Source organism: Vidua macroura, chromosome 5 (assembly GCF_024509145.1).
Source record: "Vidua macroura isolate BioBank_ID:100142 chromosome 5, ASM2450914v1, whole genome shotgun sequence".
Lineage (NCBI taxonomy): Eukaryota > Metazoa > Chordata > Aves > Passeriformes > Viduidae > Vidua > Vidua macroura.
This window is the reverse complement of record NC_071575.1, coordinates 14,388,679-14,411,572: the sequence shown is the minus strand read 5'-3', so window position 1 is coordinate 14,411,572 and position 22,894 is coordinate 14,388,679. Positions and strand designations below refer to the sequence as shown.

Genomic DNA, 22,894 nt, shown 5'->3' with positions numbered 1-22,894 from the left:
ATTATTTCAGTATGTTGGCAACTGGATAGTCTGTATGGATGTTAGTTCATTTTCTGTAGAACGGGTATAACAAAGAAGAGGGTTTTTTTTTCAGATCACCCAGGTCTAGAAAATGTGGTACAGATTGAGAAATTTCAAGAAAAAGCTTACATGGAGTTCCAAGACTATGTAACAAAGGCGTATCCGGATGATACTTACAGGTCTGTAAACTTAGATGCTTACTTGATTGATTCTCTTTTCAGAGTCACTGATTTGTACAGTTTTTCATGTAATAGATATATACATTTTCTTCTTACTTCCTTAAGGAATTACATTTAGAACACTTCAAATATTATGCATGTGGTCATACATACTATGTGTAGTATTTGTCATCTCATTATTAATTTCTAAAATTAAATATCAGAAATAAATATTAGTAACATTCCATTTTAATTGCATCTGTTTGGAATATTTCCTCCTTTAGTCTTAAATCCAAACATGCATAGTACATGTCATGTAGTTGACAGGCATTTGTACATTTTCTGTACAGTTCAAGACATGACTAAACATAAATTTAATGCTATACTGATTTAAATATTTAAGCCTTTCATGAACTAGATATAGCAAACTTTGGCCAGTAGTGTCCTTTGTCATTTTTTTTCTCTTCTTTTGCTAATAATATCCTGAAGAAACCCAAAATCTGTGATCTTCTAAGTAACACTTTTCATCAAATTTATTTTCCAGACTATCTAGACTTCTTCTCCGATTGCCTGCTCTTAGGCTGATGAGTGCTGCCATCACTGAAGAGCTGTTCTTCGCAGGACTAATTGGCAATGTTCAGATTGACAGCATCATCCCGTACATTCTGCGAATGGAGACAGCAGACTACAACTCTCAGATCATAGGTCATGGTGTGTAAAAGTAGCAGTCCAGGATTCTGTACCATGGCAATCATGGTGATGTAAATGCATACCCTGTCTCCAAGAGATGGTCATAAGCCTTCCAACGCACCTTTCCAAAGAAGGCTCATATTCCTCCTTTCCAGTACACTTGGGAAACATGGTGGAGTGCATTAGGATATAGGATCACTTCCTGTTCTTTATCTGTCTTCAAGGACTTGTAAATTAACTTGTTATCTGAAGAAGGTCAAGAATTGTCCATCCTATTTTTGTAGGTAGACGGACTTGGAATATTTGTTTATGAAGCTCAGGCTTATGAGGAAAGTGAAGAAGCTTTGATTGAACTAAGGTATCTCAACTTAGCTTGATGTTTTAGACAAATAAATTAACTTTCCTCTCTGAGTTGTGTTTTCAGTGTTTTGCTGCTAGTTCTTTTTCACATATCAAGTGGAAAATACATAATCAAACATCCTGAAAAGGCCAGTTTCCATGTAGACAAGACCCAGCTTAGTTTTGGCTGTTGTTTTGAAGAGTGATTTGTTTCCTGCTGAATTAAACACTGGATATCATACCCCAAGTGCAGGGAAATAGAGGACATTCACATTTAAAAATATTCTGATGTTAACATTGATGCAGCTGATCGAAAGAGAAGCAGCAAAGAGTCAGTAGTGACTGTTTTGCAGATGCAACCAAATACTGTATTGTAACAATAATGTGGTAGACATCAGCTGTTTTATACTATGAAAAACTAGCAGAGAAGTGTATACTGCAGGCATTCAAAAACAGCATACTCCTGCTTTTTCTGGTCTCAGAGCTTTTTCACACTACCCCTCCCTCTTTCATACTCATTGCTCAGTGATGGAGGCATTCTAGATGGCTCTTAGCTTTTGTCCATGTCTTTATTTTTGTTATGGCTAGCCCTTGGGTATGTAATTCTCTTTTCCAACCAGTCCTGTATGATTACTTTTCAAATTTGAGTTTGTCAAATCCAGTGTCCTTCCATATGGGAGCATAGCCTCTGCTGCTTTTCCTTTCCTCATTAGAAATGGGTCTAGATTACTCCATACATGTTGCCTGAATCATACTTCATAGCTCCATCTAAGGATGAGTTTAAATGCCCTTCTGTCTTGAGGATGTGACTCACGTGACAAGTAACCCTGACATGCACTTGCTTCTTGCTTCCTTTTGCAACAGGAAGTTATGCACCCCTGCATGTTTATTTCCTCTTGCTTAAAATGAGAGAAGTATCCCTGTGAAAATGATGGTCTTCTTTAGACATTAGCACTTAGGATTTTCTGAATCTTGGGTCAAGGCTGAGTTCTATTTTGCATGACCCCTTTCTTTCTCTGGCAAAACTGAGTGAGGAAGAGCCTGACCCAATCAAGAAACACATGCCTGCACCAGAAATTACTTAGCCAGAAGATCAGATTAAATGGAGGGCTTTGCCCACTCTGCAGAGGCAGTTCCAAGGCCACCCTAACACCAAGAGACTTCAAGATGAGGCTTGGGTTCTAAAGTTCTTGAGTTCTGTAGTTCTTTCTCAGCATCTGAGGATTGCTACCAGATAAAAAACCTGAGAACTGCCTGTGACACTGAATTTCTGTGTTCTTCTCAATTCCACTAACTGAGCTGCTTGGATCTTTCTCTACCCAAACTCTGTAATCAGAGACTGTATCAGAATCACAGAATCAGATGATGGTTGGGGTTGAAAGAGGCTTTAAAGATCATCTAGTTCCAGCCACCTCTATGGACAGGAACATCTTCCACTAAACCAGGTTGCTCAGAGCCCCACTCAACCTTGCATTGAATGCTTCCAAGAATGGGGCATTCACAGCTTCTGTGGACAACTTGTTCCAGTCCCTCACCACAGTTAGAGTAAAGAATTTCCTAATATCTAATCTAAGCTTGCTCTCTTTCAGTTTGAAGCCATTCCCCCTTGGCCTGTTACTACATGCTCTTTAATAAAAAGTCTCTCCATCTTTCTTGTAGGCTCCCTTCAGGTACTGGAAGGCTGCAGTTGGGTCACCCTAAGTCTTCTCTTCTCCAGGCTGAACAATCTCAGTTCTCTTAGTCTTTCCTCATGGAAGTGCCCCAACAGCATCATGTTCTTCCTGTGCTGGGACCCCAGAGCTGGATGCAGCACTGCAGGTGGGGTCTCACAGGAGCAGAGCAGAGGGGCAGAATCCCCTCCCACAACTTGCTGGCCACGCTGCTTTGGATGCAGCCCAGGACACATTTGGCTTTCTGGGCTGGGAGTGCCATTGCTGGGTCATGTCCAGCCTCTCACCCACCTGCAGCCCCAAGTCTTCTCAGCAGGGCTGCTCTCCATCTGTTCATTCCCCAGCCTGGATTGATACCAGAGGCTGCCCCAGGTGCAGCACCTGGCACTCAGTCTTATTAAACCTCATGAGATTTCATGGACCCATTTCTTGAGTTTGTCCAGGTCCCTCTGGATGGCATCCCATCCTTCAGGTGTGTCAAAGGCACCACTCAGCTTGGTGTCATCAGCAAATCTGCTGAGGGAGCGCTTGACCTCTTCATCTATGTCATTAATGAAGATAATAAATAACACTATCCTTGATATGGACCCCACATGTCACGGATGTCCCTTGGGATTCTGAGTCACTGAACATTACCCGCTGGTTGCGACCATCCATCTACTTTCTTACTCATCTAACATCAAATCTATGTCTCCAGAAAGAAGAATGTTGTGGAGGATCATACTACACAATTGGCCATATTCAATCCCACAGATCAAAGCAGTTAGTGCTGAGGACACCTGATGGCATGCAATTATATATGTGGGCCTTTCCTGTGCCTTTTCTGTGTTGGAACTGGCAATGGCAGCTGGTCTGTTCTCATGTTACGCCTTTTGAAGGTTGTAGGGTTCAAGTTCTTTATCTGTGTTTCCTGGAGAGCTGTATGAAAATTACTATCCTGTGCTTCAGCAGGTGTGCATCTCATCAGCGGAGTTTATGGAAGTATGAAGGACTGTTGCTGCCAACCTGCTGTGCTTGTTTTCTCCCCATGGGTTAGAGGCCCATTTTTAATCTGTAGGACCGAGTTGCAAATGGGAGGTTGATCATTCTCCAGTTCAGGTCTCCTCAGAAATTCTGACCCTGGTTTCTAGTCTCTTGCTATCCTAACCCACTTCTGGCCCTAGCAAGCACAGGAGATTTATAGTCCTCTTACATTAAAAGTTTAAAGGAAACTGACAACATATTACTCTTGAATATATTGGAGGTAGTTTTCCAGGCATTCCACTACTCTTGGAAGAGTTTTACTCTAGTATTCTCCAGATTTATGAAACCCAGGTAATAGTAAGATGGAAATAAAAGCCTGCTTTCCTTTGTAATGAAGCACACTATGCAAATCTCTCTTACATCCTTGAAGAAATTATTCACTCCATAGCTTGAGCCTCAGGTGTAATATGGAATTCTTTGTTTACAGTTGATGAAAAGGTTCAGCTGATGCAGCTTCTCATGTGGTACTGTCCAGATTTGGAAACAGCTGAGAAAATATCAGTGTATCTACAGATGTAAACTTTTAGCAATTGAATTCCTCAGTTCAGCCATCTTTATTGCTTGAAGGGACCTTGAAAGATCTTTCATTCCAACCTTTCATGGGAACAGGACCCCAGAAGAGACTGTCTAGTACCCTGTCCAATCACATCTTGCAGTGATTGGTTGCTCTCAGCATGAGAAATGTCTATTATATAAGATTGTCAAGACTTCTTAAGGAGAGTGGCCTTGCACCAATGTCAGTCACTTCCCTTAATATTCTCGTGTGGATTTCTTCTGAGCCCATGGATTTCTGTGGGTTGAGCCCTTGCAAGAGGCTGCAGACCAGCTGTTCACCTACTGGTGGGTTGACACCTACACTCTTGTAGATGCTTGATCTGGTGCTGTGCGGTCCAGCTATGCTGGTAAAGATGGAAGTGAAGAAGATACTGAGAACCTCTGCCTTACCAGCATGACTAGTGAGTAGTTAGGCAATGGCTCTGTATCTTCCTTGTGCTTCTGCTTACTACTCACATATCTGTAGTAACCTTTCTTGTTATCCTTGACATCTTTGACCAGCTTTTCTTCTGTCTGAGCCTTAGCATTCCTGCCCACATTTCTGCATGCCCTAGCAAGGTTTTTACAGTCCTTGATGGGTATTTAGCTGCCTTTCCATAGCTAGTATGTGGGGTGGTTTTTCTCTTTTTTTTTTTCTTTTTTTTTTTTTTACTTTTTTTTCTTTTTTTTTTCTTTTTTTAATTTTAATTGGAGCAGATGTCCTCAGAACTAGATTTTCTCTGGATTCCTGTCCTTGTTTCCTCTTTGTGCTCTAGTCTGTTTGAATGCAAGTTAACCAGTTACACGTGGACTGCAACTACCAGAGACTGCTGGGTCAAGACTATGTGTTTAGGATGTGTTAACTCATAAGCACAGAAACCTTGGTCATGTTTCACATGAGGTTGTTTAAATTCAGGTGTTTGTATATTGTGAGGGACAAAAAAAACCCTGCAATTTAAGATGCTGGATACCTCTGACATTTGGACCTCTAAAGAGCCAAAGTGCATACAATACCACACGTAGCAAACAGCTCTGGCTACTGGTAAGTGACCTTTTTCCCCCCAAAGTTTTACAGTTTTATGATAATAAATTTTCAAGATTGATGTAAAGGTGGAGTGCAGCTGATCTATGCTGCCTGCCAAGTACTCTGTTTTGTCTTTATGATGATCTAAAAGATGCATCCCATACAGGAGGTTGTTGTGTCAGTGTTACTCACTTTGCTCAGCAAGATCTTCATTAATTATTTCAAATTATTTCATTAATAATTCTTAAACTATAAATTCATCCTTTTGATAAGGAGTGAGGCATAACAGTGTTTTCTCAGGAATGGGAGCTTTAAAACAGGTAAATACAGGAATCAACACGTTTCTTCCTTATTCATCCATATTAACCATTACAGTCCTTTAAGAACAATGCAACAGCTCATGGAAAAACCAAACCGTGAAGTTCTGGGTTTGTTGTTTTGGTTACTTTAAGATAACTGCTTCTAAGTTAAATGAAATATATCAAGTTACCTTCAACTGAGACCCTTAGTGTTTCTAACAGTTATTTTTTATGATTACATGATCTCATATTACCACCAGTGTTATTTATTGTCATTTATAGTGTTATGAATGAATATTCCTTGGTACTGAATGAGAGACTGAGTAACATTACTGGGTTCTGTCAGTACCACTGTCAGTATGATGACAAAAATGTGAATATTGAAGCTTAATCCACCATGGATGTTAAACTATTCCATTGTTTTTCTGATTTCTTTTCAACTTTAAATTACTTGTCAACTCTTTGATCTTTACAAGCCTTGAGAGTTTTCAGAGCCAGTCAGGATTTAACCAAAACCTCTTTGCCAATGAAAGGAGAAGTTTCGTTTCAACAGCTTTAAATTTTCAATGTTGAGAGCAAGAAAAATCATTTTAATATAAATCATATGAAAGGAAAAACAGTTTTATATGTTTTAGAATCCTATAATTTAAAGACGATCGTACTGTTACACATAATAAGCTTGCTAGTTGAAATATTTTTCATGAGACTGTATGTTGCACACGTGTATGTGGGCTTAGGTTGCTTGTTTCATACTGCTAAAGTTCCTAGTGCAAATAATTGTTATATTTTAAACTTTTTTCAAGAGTACCTTCATTGCAATACCTTCTGTAGTTACAAACCTATCTGTTCATACATTTATTCTTGTTGTGTGATCTTCAGGGTCAGTGAAAGTAAGTCTGTTGTTTTTGAAACTGGTCCTGTACATTTTGTTCAGCCTTTGTGGTTTGCTAGTACATCAGTTTCAGTGTAAGCAATACAGTATCACTGTTGTTGTCTTGCTGTTGTATAAAAAAAATCACTTTAAATGTCTTGAAACCCAGCTAAATTAGAAAACTCTATTTTGGATGTATTTTTAAAAATAAATTGTAAGTTTCTATTATAGAAAACAATTGCAATATCCTATTATTTGTTAGTGTTTTATACAGATTGCCGTATGGACCTAGAACACTGTATATGATTGCAGATAGTTTGTGGATCTTTCACATTTTTATTATACAGTGGAGTATTCTCGGTTATATTCAGTCTGGGATTTGTGGTAGCTGCAATATCTTGCTGTTTGCTAATCTTTTTGCAATTAACCCTTTGTTTCCATGCTTACTATTTTCTGGCCTATGCATTTGACAATTAATAATTTATTGTAAAATTTAATTTACTAGTGTTTTGGTTTTTAAAATGCTGTATGGAAATATGTATTGTAATGAACCCCAGTCATGGATCTTCATGTCATATAATGCAATAATGGATACTTGGAAATTAGTATTTGATTCATGATGGATCAGTTTTAGGTTGAAAGTTACAGTATGGTTGAACAAAGTGTTTTTTCTTTTGAAAGAAACAGACTTCAGATGTTCAAGTAAACTTATCTCAGTTTTAAATACTACTGGATAAATAATGAATTTATTGATGTTTAAAACTGTGAAATGAGGACAAGTTTGTTCTATTTCAGAACTGATTTCTCAATGACAATTTTAAAAGTGTAACGTTTTAATTGTCATCTTCTGTTCAGTCAATTCTGTCAATTCAGTTCTGTTCAGTTCAATTTTGGGGTAAAAAACACCAACATCTAACAAGAGTCTTAAGTTTAAAAACCCTGGGAATTAAATATTTCATCTGGGTGCATGAGTTTGACAAGAACTTTGAGTGACAAGACAGCATTTCAGTGCTGTCTCCCAAAGATGTCCCAGTAAATCCTTAGGAAGACATACTTGCATTTGCATTTTACTGTATTTAACTGTGACATTTGCACTGAGTTCAGGGAGAATTTTTGAACACAGTAGTCAGATTCTCTTTTTCTTGCACAGTGACACATTAACAGAAGCAGTTTGAGTAGATGTGATGGGACTTCAGCAGTTATGAGGTAATGAAATCCTCAGTGGAGATGGCACTTGACTAAAGTAATGGAGAAAATAGTACAAAAAAAAATTTAAAATGCAATTCAAAGAACGTGCTGTAAAATGTTCCTGCTACTAAGAAAGTATTCCCCACAAAATCTTCTGTAGCAACAAAGTCACATTAAGAAGCTGATCCATTCTTCCAGCTTTGTGTCACATTGCCTTGTCTTTCACAGCGGACACTTTCTCAGATAAAGAACCATGGTGCCACATGGATCAGTGAAGTGATCCAGAAAATTTTAACTCTTGGGGGGGGGAAACCCACAACTAATAACTATACTATTTCACTGCCAGCAGAGAAAATCCTCATGGAATTCTACTTGCAGTCGGTGAAAATTATCTCAGTCACATTAGTCAGGAAGAGGCTTAGAAACTGGCATAAGCATTGAACCTATACAATGTTTCCAAAGTTGGCTTCCTAATTTAAACTATACTTTTTTCATATTTTATGCTCCATCATCAGTAGTTTTTGTCAAAATAATGGTTATTGTGGATGAAGTTAAAGGCAGTGAATTCTGACTGTAAATGTTCCTCCCTGTTTTTATGCCTGCTAATGTACACTTATCTGACCAAATTTTAATACATTTAATAAATTTTCTAAGACTTTGGACTGTGAAAATGCAAATAACCTGCCAGAAGTATACTGAAGCCTAAGACTTGTCGCAAAAGAGATGCTGTCGTTTGAGCGCAGAGCACAGAACCAGCAGGGCCTATGATTTGTGTTTGAAAACAAAACCACTTGTGTTAAAACTAAAAAGTTTTGAGTGGAAACTCAGACCACTAGACTTTACATTGAAATTGATATATTTCTACACTGTGAACTTGGCTGATACAGGTTTTTCTCAGTCTCATTCTCCTTTCAATTTTAGCACTACCTACTTAATTTTTCTCTGCAACTCCTCTGCTTTGTCCCTTCCCAAAACCCCAGTTCTGATAGTGACAGTGTCCAGCAGCTTGGCCTTTCCATGGTTGACAGCTGGTCTCTGCTCATCAGCCAGCACTGGTTGCAGCACTGATGATGTGTTTACCAGGTGCTTTTCCAAGTCCTGCCTGCTCTGACAAAGTACAATGGATCTATTTTTGCCTGCCCTGTGTAGCAGTGGCCTTGTGAAGGTCAAGGTGCAGTTTCTGCACCTTGCCCGCTCAGCCTTGTAGCAACAGTAGCAAAGTCCTGCCAACATCCACCGCAGGGCAATCAAAGGTCTTTCCTTGGGCTGGTGCAGAACCAGAAGGCACTGGGACAAGATGGAGAAGTGGAGTGGACACATGGATGACACGATAGGTACACATTCCTTGGTGACCTGCCAGGGTTGGGAAAAGCCAGGAGAGGCAAGACTGTTAAGCTCTCCTCTGGCCATCACCTGCAGTCTGCACGGGTGAGATGTCACCTGCCCTGTCCTCTGATCCAGGCAGTTCTGGACTCCTCACTGCCAAGTCTTGGTAACTTTTCTCACCACACATCTTGTGACCTGTGTGAAATAAGGGACTGGCAGTGGACAATTATAAATTATCTATATATTGTCTATTATAAAGAGGCTTTTCTCCCTATCCTGAAGTTCTTGGTATCTCGCTGACCTTCACGTGTAAGCAGTAGGCAATTGTCACACGAATCCAGACTGTACAGACTGGGAGCCAAATCGCAGTGTCTCCACCAGAAGATACCTTTCAGCCAAATCGCAGTGTCCCCACCAGAAGACACCCTTCACCGCCGTACGAAAGGCCCCCAGCCGGATCTCGCTGCTGGTTCCGTTTCCGCCGCTGTCAGCAAGGGCGCCCGGGCGGGAGGCGGGGCGGCGTGAGGCGGCGGCCCGCCCCAAGATGGCGGAGTACGTGCAGGTGCTGAAGCGGGCGCTGAAGCACATCGGCGGCCACGGCGGCGCCCGCGGCGCCATCCTGCAGCTGCTCAGGTAACGCGGCAGCGGCGCGGGCGGCGGGGCCTCCCCGCTGCGCCGCCGCCGCCCCGCGGGGTCACCTTGAGGGGCGGCCGGGCGGGGGCGGGGGCGGGCGCGCTGCCCCGCGCGAGGCGGTGCCGGCGGGGCTGGGCGTGAGGGGCGCTGCCTCCGGCGGGCGGTGCGCGGGGCCGGGCCGGCCTCGGGAGGAGCCCGCTCCGCCCCGCTCGCTCCGCCGTGCGCTCCGCCAAGGGCGGCGTGTCCCGGTCGGCAGTGGGTGCTGTGCTTAGAGCGGTCCCCGGGCAGGGCCCGCGGCTGTTTTCTCTTCTTGAGGCACCTTGCAGGGTTCCTGGATGCTGAGCTGTCGGTGTTGCCCGGGCCGGTTGTCCTGGTGTCCGGCCCCAGTCCGTAGTCCTGTTGCCACAGCCGTGTCTCTGCTGTAGCTACACTCAGTGCTTCTGTGTACCCCCATCGTGCTCTTTGCTCTGGATAACCTCAGGCTGACAGTGGCTTTCTTGAACAGTACAAATCTGATATTCGTGTATTGCTAAAATCCCGTGGTGTAAAGCAAGAGAATTACTTCATCTGCCTTACTGGTTCTCTTTCTTCTAATCTGCTTCAAACTGCAGATCACATCTGCTCTTTGGCAGTGGATTGTCATCACTGACCTATGCTCGGCTTTGGATGCCCTCCAGCCCCAGTGGCATTTAGTGCAAAATAAGTTGCAGCCTTTGTTTCCATTCATGTCTGAGTACTTTATTCCCCAACTACAGAACCTTGCACTTGTCCACATTAAACTTTGTCCTGTTTTTTTTCCATCACTCACATCTCATCTCTTTCTTGTGACAAGTATTTTGAATTGTCATACACAATTGTCATACATTCCTGTCGTACAGGAAGATGCTCCCAAATAGGAACATCAGGTTTACAAAGGTACTCTTTTTTTCATTCAGGTCCTTGATGAAATGTAGGGTGGAAGTCTAAGTAGTGTGTGATCCAAATTCAGCGGTTTCAGTAACCTCTGTAATCTTTATAGTTAGTCCTGGAAAAGTATTAGGACATATCCACTTTTTTTAATCAGAATTGGGAAGTTAGGAATATGGGATAGGAGTGATTTGCAAATATAAAATATCCTGATATATATTAAGGGCTTTCTTATCTTAGAACAAACAAGCCAAGCTTTCTGAGCCTTCTTGAAGGCTTTCTTCCTGCCCTTACACATCATAATGGCCCTTTTTCTGTTATTTCTTGTGGCTTAAATTGATCTGTTTTGAGAAGTTAAACATAACCTTTACACAGGTGCTGATCAGGCCTCATGAGTATTTTCATATAGTGGCTTTAGTCCCTGTTGAGCAGTAAGACAATACATGGCTAGTGCTTTACTGCTATTATAATTACTGTTTTCTGTCACACAGCTGCCCCCCTCCCTCCCCCAGCTTGTTTCCTCCACTTTGTTTTCCTTCTCAGGCTGTAGGTGTTACTCTGACAGTTCTCAAGAAGAAATGGAGCCGGGGAAATCAAAGTGTGGAAGAGTTTGAGTGTTAGGTGTCATCAGAGTGGTTCCTTCCTAAGCACAGCTTAATAAATGTCTCCTCAGAGATCTTTTGTGAGTCTGAGATTGAAAGCTGAGTTGACACCGTTCTTCCACACAGAAAAAGAGGGTAGGCAAGACTGGAGGTAGTGCTGTCCTTTTTTTCCTTCAGAAGACTGAATTTAGGTGTGCTAGGTGGGGAGGCACAGCCAGTCCTCATAACTACACCAATCACAAACAGCTGCTGCCTCCTGCTCACCTTTCAAGCCATTAAATCATCCATCCCAGCTCAAGGAATAGGTTTGGTGTTTAAAAGAAGAGTTATCAAGGTGGTCTTTCTTGCAACAGTTGATTTTAAGAAGTAATCACTGGTAACTGGAAAAAAATTATTCACCCAAGTCAGGAGACTCTTTCTCTGAATTTCCCTGCTTTTCTCTATATGTTTTCCACTGAAGCAGCTGCAGAAGATTTATATGCTATGAAGTCAAATGACTAAGAGCCTTTTTGGCTGGAAACATTCTCCTTACTTAAAATTCAGTGAAATTGGTGGGAAAATATTCTCAGGAAGCCATAAATACCTCTTAGTGTCTGATATTGGTATTCGGGGCATGAAGGCAGGACAAGGGCATAAGAACACTGCAAGAAAGGGAGGGGGGAAAGGAAGGGAGAGCAGCAGTGGAATGGCTCTTCTTTTTCTGAAGCTGGGAACTCAGGCTTCTGTAGTTGAGCCAGAGATCTTTGAATGTTTCAGATGAACCTGTCAGAGAATTTCTCTGCCTGCCACCACAGAGGTTTAAAACGAGTACTTGCTGGAATGGTTGTCACTTTCATGCACCCTGGGAGAAAAGACAACAAAAAAGCTTCATCTGAGCCTATTCCTCCTCTCACTTGGGATTGAGTTGAGAGTGTGCATAGTACTACAAACAACTAAAACCTTTGAGAGGAAACTTTTCCCTATCTAATGCTGCCTGAGATGAATGTCAGTAAAAAGAAAAGCAAAATTGCAAATATAGAGGGAGAAGAGCATTTTGATTAATTTTAAGGTTTTATGACTAGAATGTAAATCATAGTCTCAGTTTAATGATTGATTTCTACAATAATGTAAAATATGTTCTATATAAAGAGTTGAAACTCGTATATACCTTATCTGGGTCAGTGTAAGTCTCACGGGATTGCAGGGTGAATGCATGGATCTTTCACAATTACACAAAAGCAAGAAAGTAACAATTATAGTTTAGAGCTTAGCATGTATTTCCTTGGCAAGCAGCTGCGATGGCCTAAAATACTATTCCTATTCCTCTCTTAGAGGTTGCTGCCCACACAGATATAAGAGGTGTCTTGTGCTGCTTTAGTGCTGACCACTTGGGCAATTCAGGCCGAAATAGCAGCTGTTAATAGTTGAGAAGGATGGTAACATTTCCTACTAAGTGGATTAACATGTGCCTCTGGGACTTCCGCAGTATTTAAGGTTTTGTGGGTGTTAAATTGTTACACTGTAGAGTTGCTTTATCTTCTATTATAATGAGCTGTTAAATAAAGTGAGAGACCCTGAAAGCATTTTTGTATGGCTTTTATCATCCTGTCAATGGGGTGCACATTAGTTGCAGGAATGTGTGATTGTTTTGCAATCCATAAGATTGAATAGTTTTTTTTAAAAAAAATATCTTTGCATACATGTATACAGATTTTTACTAACCCTGAAGAAACCTCTGTCGCAATTTCATTCTGAGAGGACACCAACTGAAACTGTTGTTTTGATACTTCACAGGGTCAATGATTTGAAGACTGGTAATCTGATAGGAATTGACAAATATGGAAACAAATACTATGAAGACAAAAGAAACTTCTTTGGTACGTGTGCTAATGTGAACACCTCCCAGCCAGCTGTGCAGCTCCCACATAGCTTGTGTGCTCTCTGCTAGTGAAATGCAACTTGTTGCCTGCCTGACTTCCTTGCACTTGTCTTGTGTGAGTCTTACACTTACAGAAATGTTTTGACAGCTTATGTTTCTCTCTTGCATCCCTCAATTCGTGTGCAAACACAGTCAATCTGAAACAATGAATGTGGGATAAATATAAGCCCATCATACGGTCTCCGTGTAGGTAAAGCTGTATGATAATGTGATTGAGAGTTGAATTTGGTCCTTGACCTAAAGGCTGGTAGTTTAACAGGTTGGGAAAGAAGGAGAACTACATTTAAAACTGCCTCACAGCTTTACTCACTTATATGATCACTTCAGGGCAAAGAGCACAGGTTGGCTTAAACTTACTATTACCTTAAGTAATGGGGCTTTAAATCAAGCTTCTAGAGTACTTTAAAAGACAGCACCTAAAGCAACACAGGTGACACATAAGCAATTGACACACTGGTCAGGCCAAGCTAGGTTAACTTGGAGTGTAACCAGGGAAAACATTTGCTGGTTAACATTGCTTGGTAGTTTTGTGTAGCTGAGATTTAGTTTAGTCTTAGATTATCAGTGGTAATGTCCTTTTGGAAAAGACTCCTCATAAAGGAGGAAAAAAACCCAAACCTGTTTCTCTGCCTGAAAATTTTCTAAGTTCCTATTTCCCAGTATTTATACAATAGCCAATATTTCCTACCTTGTGAGAGGGTTAGATTCAGTCATCTAAAACTACAGTAACAGTGGAAATACAGAAGACTTGGAAAATAGAAGCTGTGCTGGTTTAAAAATGAGTGCCCATTATGGTAGATACTGTCACTCAAAATGTTTTTCCTTGGTTTTCCTGAATTCTCTTCTTTGTAAGAAAATAATTTTTTGAGCTAATATGATATTTCTTTTTGTTTACTTAAGGTCGGCACAGATGGGTTGTATATACTGATGAAATGAATGGCAAAAATACCTTTTGGGAAGTTGATGGAAGCATGGTGCCCCCTGAATGGTAAACTATTTAGCTTAATAATGTGGATGGATATCAATTGTGTAATTGCTTTATATTTTCATATATTACAAAGCAGAAGATTAAAAAAAAATGTTTTCATGTTCGTAGCTGTCTTGCCTATGACCAGAAGATTTCACACTTGTCACTTCTGATGTTGAACTGCCTTCATGTTTATTGCTTGCTGTCCTGGCAGAGGCACTCACTGCTTTTTGCATTAAGAAGAGCATTTTGCCAGCCAGATTGAGCAGTCTTCTAATTTTTTTATTACTTGTAATTCCCTGTTAATGGTTTGGCAAAGCCTTGGGCCACCAGAAGTAAAATATTTGTTATTTCTATCGTAAGCAAGAACCTAAGGAACATATGGCAATGGTGGAACAACATTCCTTAACCCAGAGCCACTAACAGCATAGTTGTTTCAATTTATATACACTGGTGTGGTAGTAAACATTAAAGTGCCAGGATGCTCCGTATGTTGACTGCTACTTGACTATAATTTTTATTGGGGTTTTGTTTTCTGTTCATGTATTTCAGTAATAATTCTCTGCAGCCTTGAGTTCCAGAAGGTCTCTGGCCACAGCTGTTGACCCTTTTTTTGTTTTCCTAGAAAACTCACACCATGTAAAGTAACAATGTATACTACTAAAAACAATCTCTATGTAATTCTGAAGGAACAGGAATAGCACTTCAGCCTCAAAGCAGCAAAAGGTGGCATCAGGAGAGAAGTGTTTGGGTAGACTGAGCAAACACTGGTTTTTATTACTCCTGTGATGTTCTGTGCCAAGGCTGGGATTGATTATAAAATCTCCTAAACTGTGGCTCTTGCTGGAACATTTGAGGAACATGGGTAGACTCTCTAGGTGGTCAATTTTGTTTCAAGCTCTCCCAGCCTTATGATTAATATAATATGATTAATGTGGTCAATGCTTTTTTCTGTCTTATTTGGTAAGAACTGAATTGCATTGTTTTTGGAAGTGACATTAAAATCTCCAACACCAGGATGTTTGTGCCTTGCTCTCTGCATAACTGTTGTGTGGTTCTGGTTGTTATGCACTATTAGACTGTGCTGGGTTTTAAGATTTTCTTTATTTTGAGGCGCAGGTTTTGTTTCACACAGGTTTTGGTTTTTATTTTGGTTTTTTTTTTTTCCTTTGCTTGTGTTCATGAGATATTTGTTGCCTCTTTACAGCCCTCAGTAAAGGGTTTCTTCCTGAGAATCAAAGTGATGTTTCAAGGGTTACATGGCTTGTTTACTTCGCAGAAATTAATGAGGTAGAAATACTTGTTTTCCTATCAATGTGGAAAAAATTCCTTTAAAAGAAGCAGTAAAAATTTCATTATTTTCAAGACTGGCGAGTGTAATGAGGCACAAAAGGATAAATGTGCTTGTGTTCTAAGGTAGTTTGTCAGGAAGCCTAGTTGTGCAGTACCAGTCAGGTTTGTGGATTTGAGTTTGTTTTGGGGGAGGGGGGATAAGGAGGGGGATGATGTTTCTTGCTGATAAATTTGTATGATAACATGATAACATACGTTTATTCTTATGTAGGAATCCTAGCTTTGTGACACATCTAAATCACTGATGTGTATTCCCATACAGCTCAGAGACATCTTTAAAAATAGAAATATTTTGACTGGGAATAAATGCTGTCTTTTAAGACTTTTTAAAAAGACTTTTTAAAGACTTTTTAAAAATTTTAATCTCGTGCTATACTGCCTTAAATTTTTAACATAGCAGAGACTTCTGAATTGAGACCGACAATATTTTGTACAAGCTTCTGTGAGTGTAACACTAGAGTTGTGTAACAGGTAATGAGTGGTTATTTTGGACCTAGAAATTTGTTGGAAATAAATTAAACCGTGTGAAATTACTTATACTAACAACAAAAGCAATTAATCCACAATATAATAGTATGATACATGTTTGTCATCCTTGGCTTAGCTGGGAAGTATTTAAAGTACTGCTGTTAGAGGTGGGTGTGATCTGAATCCTTCTTCTGAACACTGATGTTTTTACTCTGGAATTCAGTTAATTTAGCTCAGCTCTGTGAAGTTCTGTGGATATGCTGTTGTATCCTCTTCTTGCTGTTGTATCCTCTTCTGTGCCTTCAGAACTTAGAATTCACATTGTAGGATGTGAATGATTGTTCAAGTACAATCAAGTGAAGCTCATGTATGATGAACTGGAAAAAAGAACTTTGGTATGTTGAAAAGTTCTGGAAACAACTGGAAGAAAATGCTACCCTTTACCCTCTCTCAGATACTAGAGAAAAAGAAAAAGCAGCACAAAAAACACCTTATATGTAATAACATCTTTTAATACCATTTTAGGAGCTACTGAGTATTTTCAGTATTCTGAAATAATGGATGTAATGTCTTTTGACAATGGATGTACTGAAATTGTACAGTCTAAAGGAAATCAGAGTGTTGTTTTGACATATGTCTACTCTCCAGGGAATCAAGACTGTTGCTTTTAAAAAATGTTTCCACACTAGAATATGTAGGCTTGCGGTTTATTCTGTTCTGATTTAGTTGTTATTTCACTTCTTTTTTACTGGTTTTTTTTTTTTTTTGTTTGTTTGTTTTTTGTTTTTTTTTTTTTTCCTCCAAAATTCAGATGTTGGTATCTACTTTGTTGGAGACAAGTTAATTAGATTTTTTTTTAATTCTTTAATACTTGCATTATGAATATTAATCTCCCTGTAATGCTTTACAAGGTATTTTGCACATTTTTTTCCCTACACAAATTAATCTTTTTCACTTTAAGACAGTGAGAGAAACCAAATACTTATTTTGTCTCTTGCTAGTCAGTGTTGTTGGCAGGAACTCAGTGCTTCCATTTTTGAACACACTGATCAGGTGTGCTCTGTGAACGTATAAGCAATAGAAGTTAAATCCGTTTATAGCCATGTCTGTGGGGACTCTATTTAGTGTTTTCATGGATGTCTCCATTGCAGCATCACTAATCCTTGGCCTATGTTTAAGCTATTTGTTTATTGTATTTCTGGTGTAATGTACTTTGGTTTGCATTTTGGCCAAATACTTTGAACAAACAAATTGACAACTGGTGTAAGTACACACACTAGTTAAAAATAAATTCCTTTTTCAGTATGATCCTGTGGGGAAAGAAGAGTTGTCATTTGATAATAGTTTTTCCTTTTGTAGGGACACTTCATTTTGTCAGGACTGTCCTCTGTATTTGTGGTGTCTGTCCTGTACTTTGAGGCTGATTTCCTTATGATGCAAATCTGACATCTTTGGAAGGAGCTCCAGGAGTGTTTACTTCGTAATAGTCTGCATCCTCTTTAGTTGATCTGACAGGGAAGAATGTAGCACCTCAGATTTAAAGTGCCAGCACACTAGAAAATGTAAGAAAATGTGCAATTCTCCTGTAAAAATGCTGCTTTTCAAGTTTGCCTTCAAGGAAAACAAAACAGAAAAATAAGGGGATTGGGAAAATTTCCATTCTTCTAGTAGCTTCACAATAAAGTTGTGAGGTTTTATAACTCGATTAAATGCTAATTTGGTGTTTTCAGGTAAATTGGATGCCATCTCATTGCTATGGTGTAGTAACTTGTATGAGAAATTAAAGTTATCTCCCATGGTAAACAAATAAACACATTTGTTATCCCTTTTTCCTTCTCTGCCCTATGACCTGAACCCACATCTTAATTTCTCTTGTCTCATTGCAGCATGGTTAACGTGTGGCAAAAAGTGGATGTTAACAAGTTGGCAAACATGGTGAGCTGGTGCAGGCTGTGCCTGAACCTTGCAGATGCACATACGGTAGTGGCTGCTGAGTTTGTGTAGCATCAGTTCTTGTTTGACAGCTTGTACATCATATAATTGGCCCCAGTCCCTTGTAGCTTCAGTTTGAAATCTACTTGCTTTTAAATATTTGTTAAAACTTTGGAAAAAAATCTACATAGTCTTGAGAGCTTTTGAAGATACTTTGAGGTGTCTTTTATCCATTTATGCAAGAAAAAGTGCAAAGGCTTTGCTGGCCTCAGTCTGCTTCCTAGTGACTGTTCACTGATTCAGGAAGCTGCTTCAGCCTCTTCAGAGCTGCTTGCATCCTCCTGATTTTTCTGTGCTCTGTGCAAGTGGTCTACTTCTTTGTAGGTTTTCAGTCATTAATTGCTCTTGAATATTTTTTTTTCCACCATGGATTTATAGGCAGAGTTTGTATAGAAATTTGGTCATATTGGTCATAATGTATGGTCATTTGGTCATAAGAGGATGTCATATCTCTTTATTCATGCTGTTCAATCTAGTACATGAAAAGCTTTTCTTGAGCATCTGGGGGTAGAGTCTGAGATTTCAGAGCTTCAAATGATTCTTTGAGGCAGGTGTCAAGGGGAAAGTCTTCCCAAAATAAAATTTTCAAGATTTTAAGTGGAAAGTGGGAGCTTTTGTTTGAGAGAACAGACTCTGCAAACCAAAATGCTTTTTTAAGTCACATATTGTGCTTCTAAGAGGAATCTTTTGTGACCAGGTTAAGCCCTGGAACTCCTAAGTATAAGCATAATTCATAGTGGATTGATTGTCTAAACAAACTTTTGAAATTTCTTCATGTTTTTCAATACCTGTGACTGTAGTGGCATGTCTTGTCAGTGAGCAATTTTATTTTTACTTTCCAGTGAGAAAATGTGATTCAAGGGTTGGTTTTGCTGATCTGTTTTAATTTGAGCCTGGTTTCATGTTGATGGTATAGAAATCCAGAAAATCTTCAACCCAAAGATACTAATTACTCAAAAAAATCTGTATTTTAAAAGATTTTATTGATTTAGTCGCTAGAAGCTGTAAAGCAATAGTTTAAATGACAGCTAAAGCTACTCTGTTAAATGCTATTGTGAAACTTTTCTGATGTTTCAAGGAATGAATGCGTGACAAGTACACTTGTAATGACAGAAGTGCCAGATATCACACAAGCTTGGGATATAGCTGATTTTAGCTGAGCATTAATACAGTTCTAGTGATGTGCTTGCTCCAGCCTGTCTTTCAGGGCCTTTGTAATGGGATTTCTGTCTGACAAGTTTTTGTCCATCCTGGTGGTGTGTGTTGCTCTTGGGGAGCATGAGGATGGTGAGGCATGATGACAGGTGCCTAAATAGGGATTTGTGTGCAGGATCCTTATCCACTGTTACCAGAAGCATCGCTAGGTGAACATGTGTGTGCTGGAAGTTGCCTGTGTCATGGTTTAACCCCAGCCAGGCCCAAGCCCCAGGCAGCCGCTTGTTCACTCCCCCTCCAGTGGGACTGGGGAGAGAATCGGAAGGCAAAAGGCTAGAAAACTCACAGGTTGAGATAAGCACAGTTGAATAGGGAAAGCAGAAGTTTCACACAGGCAAAGAAAAACAAGAATTCATTCACTGCTTCCCATGGGCAGGCAGGTGTTCTGCCATCTCCAGGAGAGCAGGGCTCCATCACACATAATGGTGACTTGGGAAGATAAATATCATCAGCCCAAACATCCCCTTCTACCTCCTTCTTCCCCCTACTTTATATACTGAGCATGATGTGGTACAGAATATTCCTTTGGATAGTTAGGGTCACCTGTCCTGGCTGTGTCTCCTCCCAATGTCCCATACACCCCTAGTCTCCCTGACAGCATGGCAGTACAAAAAGCAGAAAAGGCCTTGGCTCTGTGAAAACCCTGTTCAGCAATAACAAAAACATTTCTGTGTTCAGCACAAATCCAAAACACAGCCCCATACCAGCCACTGTGAGGAAAATTAACTCTACCCCAGCCCAAAGCAGCACAATCACATAAGAGTTAAATTTACTTTATTAATATACCTTGCATATTGCTATAAGACCCTTAATTTTTATTTTTAAAAAGAAAGTTAACTCCACCCTGGCCAAAGCCAGCGTATGTTACAGTAAGCAGTTTTGAAAAGCTGGGGCTCCTCTGGAGTGATACTGCAAAGCATTTTGAAATGCAGTCCTTGAGTCAGTATAAGCAGAATGGACTGTTATTTTGCCCTCTCATGCCACAAACTCTGTTTCTGTGTTAGCAATGGAGAGCTTGTTAGTTGTGAGCACAGGATCCCTCCTCTGTCAAGTTAGCTTTTTTGCAGTGTTTCTGCCCACCTTGATGCAGGCTGTCATAAGACATGTGATTCCTGAGGTGATGTAAAGCACAGTAGTACACAGAATTATTCTGACAGATGTGAATTGGGCAAGAGAGTTTGCCCAAGGTGAGAGCTTTGTGTGGTGTGGCCAGGGCATTTCAGAGGCTGGTTTAAAACACCGGGGTTAAAATTGAGCAAGATCTGATCCTGTATCATCAGACCACATCATGATTAGTAGTGCTATGGGCCCACCTTTTTCCAGACAGAAATAATTAGCCATTTATCTTGTTTTTTTAGTGAAAGCAATGCAAAATGTACACTTTGAATGAGACCAGATTTACAAAGGAGAGCAGAGAGAGGAAGAGCATTATACACATGTGTATAACTTCCTAACTCCAGAGTGGATCATTTTTCCCACAGAAGTTGTTCTTTGCCTTTAAACAGAGTTTTTTCTTCTTAGCGATCTTACCTTTTAAGTGATCTTATGGTTCCATCTTATTTTATTTTCAAGCCAGTTTCCTGGCAGCCCTTAGTCCTACAATGTGTGGCTATAGTTTGGGGATTTTGTTTGGCTTTTACTTCTAGAAAAAGAACTTTAGGCTGACACTTTTTTTAAAGTGAAATTTTTGTACTAAGTTTATAGACAAAGTTGCGATTTTTTTTTTCTTTTTTTTTTTTTTAAATACATGTCAGGAAGCAATTTGAAAAGATTACCAACCTTCTGTAGAGCTCTTTGGATTTAGAATATACCTGTCAGTCTATTTCTCACCACTTTTATCATGATTTTGTTTTGCTGTATAAATGAAGTGTGCCGGATTTATTGCTAAGGGCTGAAGATGCAATTTTTAGGTTTTCTAATAGAACTAGAAAAGAGGACTTCATATTTTTAGGTCAAGTCTTTGCAAAAGCTGATTAGCAGAAATCTCCTTAATTCTACCTCAGTAAAAAAGTACATAAGCTTGCAAAAAATGTCATAACCTCACTTTTGTCGTAACTACACACAGTAGGAAGTACATGTAAACTGACAGATACTTAAAATGTAATTCATATTTGAAAGTTGCTTCAGGCACTGAAATAGGAAAGGGATGAAATCAATTCAGCTGGTCCCTGCCGCAGTGTTACAGCAAATTTTTAGGGAAAGTGCTTTGCTTGATCATTACTGTTGCTTGCACAGAGAAAGATTGCCATTTAGTTCATAGGTAAAGGCTAATCACTGGAATCACTTGGTAATTACCCTATTACTGAATGGTATTAATCATTGTGTTGTGCAGGCAATAAATATTTATGTGCTTGTTTTAGGTGTACTTACAACGTTAATCTGTATCCCAAGTGGCAGCCTCATGTATGCTTTGAAAATGGCATTGAAATTGTTGTGCAGTGTAGTCTTCTGGTAATTAAAAACAAAACAAATCACCATAACCTAACAAAAAAAAAGGCCAGGCAACAAAACCAAACATCATGGTTTTGTCATTTGTAGTGCCTGCCTTAACCTGGCTGCCTGGTGAAGGCTGTACAAACAAGTGAGAGCATACTCTGCCCAAATACTGAGCGTACAAAAGACCTGGAAATTTGAACTTAGGTGTGCTTTCAGTTACTTGGAGCCAGAACTGTTACTTACCAGTTACTGTTGTGAAACTAATTAAAATCAATATCCTGTAGTCTCATTCAAAGTCACACTGGATTAAAATTATTTTTTTCCTTTCTCAGAATAAATACTTAGTGTCTCTTCAGAGGAGGACCCTTGGGAGTCAGGAGGTAGGCTTGGTAGACATCCTGTGATGTTCCTTAATAACAATATGTCTTTTTCCTCTTAAGGCATCGCTGGCTGCACTCAATGACGGATGACCCTCCAACTACTCATCCACCAGTTGCTCGTAAATTTATCTGGGAGAACCATAAATTCAATGTGAGTGGCACTCCTGAGCAGTATGTGCCTTACTCTACTACTCGCAAGAAGATACACGAGTGGATCCCACCTAAAACAGCCAGCAAATGACAACAGCAGCAGCATGAGTTGTCTCAGCTTGGGCTTTCAGTGTAAATTGTATTTTCACTGGTTTTGTTCGGAATAAAAGCCTCCTATAGTAATTGTAGTTTAGTTTATTGAATTGGGGGCAGGGAAACAAGTGAGAAAATTTTGGGAATAGGACAGAATACATGACAAGTCTTAATCTCATCAATATATTGTGCTTTTTCTTATATTGTCAGTGTCTGTCTTCACATAAGCAGCTCTCAAGCTCTTTTTAGCATGATAACCAACATGATAGTTACTCATATTTGTGTCATTCAGCAGAATACAAATATACATTTGAAATACAGATTTCTCATTTTTAACATCATCCTTTTACTGTCTCTGCATGGCAGATAATGCACTCTTCATGTACTATTTTGGGAAGCCATCTGTTTAAATTTTTACAAGTTAGAATAGTTTGACCAGTCAGGATTATAGTTTTCATTCATAAAGTTCCTAAGTATATGCATCAGTATGCAAAACACATTGCTGTGTTCCAGTATGGGATGAAACATAATATAAAATTTGTAAGGGTACATGAATCAAATGACATCTCATCCATAAGGGAACTCAGCCATAAAAAGAGGGCCCTCTGTCACAAAAATCTCTTTTGCTGTGTAGGTGC

At 39.7% G+C, this 22,894-nt stretch overlaps 2 protein-coding genes across 4 annotated transcripts in view; both read left to right on the top strand.

Annotated features, from left to right (window-relative positions):
- NR2C1 (nuclear receptor subfamily 2 group C member 1) overlaps positions 1-1,280 on the top strand; it is a 46,900-nt gene extending 45,620 nt beyond the window's left edge. For all 3 annotated transcript variants that reach the window (XM_053978046.1, XM_053978045.1, XM_053978047.1), the window contains 2 exons: positions 95-200; positions 724-1,280. In XM_053978046.1, coding sequence (XP_053834021.1) covers positions 95-200; positions 724-898 — 281 coding nt within the window. In that variant the 3' untranslated portion in view covers positions 899-1,280. The remainder of the gene's footprint in view (positions 1-94; positions 201-723) is intronic.
- Positions 1,281-9,601: 8,321 nt separating this feature from the next.
- On the top strand, positions 9,602-22,346 carry NDUFA12 (NADH:ubiquinone oxidoreductase subunit A12). Its single transcript, XM_053977637.1, has 4 exons — positions 9,602-9,776; positions 13,058-13,140; positions 14,103-14,190; positions 22,074-22,346. The coding sequence occupies exons 1-4, from the start codon at positions 9,688-9,690 to the stop codon at positions 22,252-22,254; spliced, it is 441 nt and encodes a 146-aa protein (XP_053833612.1). The 5' UTR covers positions 9,602-9,687; the 3' UTR covers positions 22,255-22,346.
- The last annotated feature ends 548 nt before the right edge of the window (positions 22,347-22,894 follow it).

Bases quoted from the DNA above. Each gene is read 5' to 3' on its own strand.
- NDUFA12 (XM_053977637.1), top strand. From the start codon at position 9,688: ATGGCGGAGTACGTGCAGGTGCTGAAGCGGGCGCTGAAGCACATCGGC. The intron at 9,777-13,057 runs GTAACGCGGCAG...GATACTTCACAG, and splicing joins GCCATCCTGCAGCTGCTCAG to GGTCAATGATTTGAAGACTG. The intron at 14,191-22,073 runs GTAAACTATTTA...TTTCCTCTTAAG, and splicing joins AGCATGGTGCCCCCTGAATG to GCATCGCTGGCTGCACTCAA.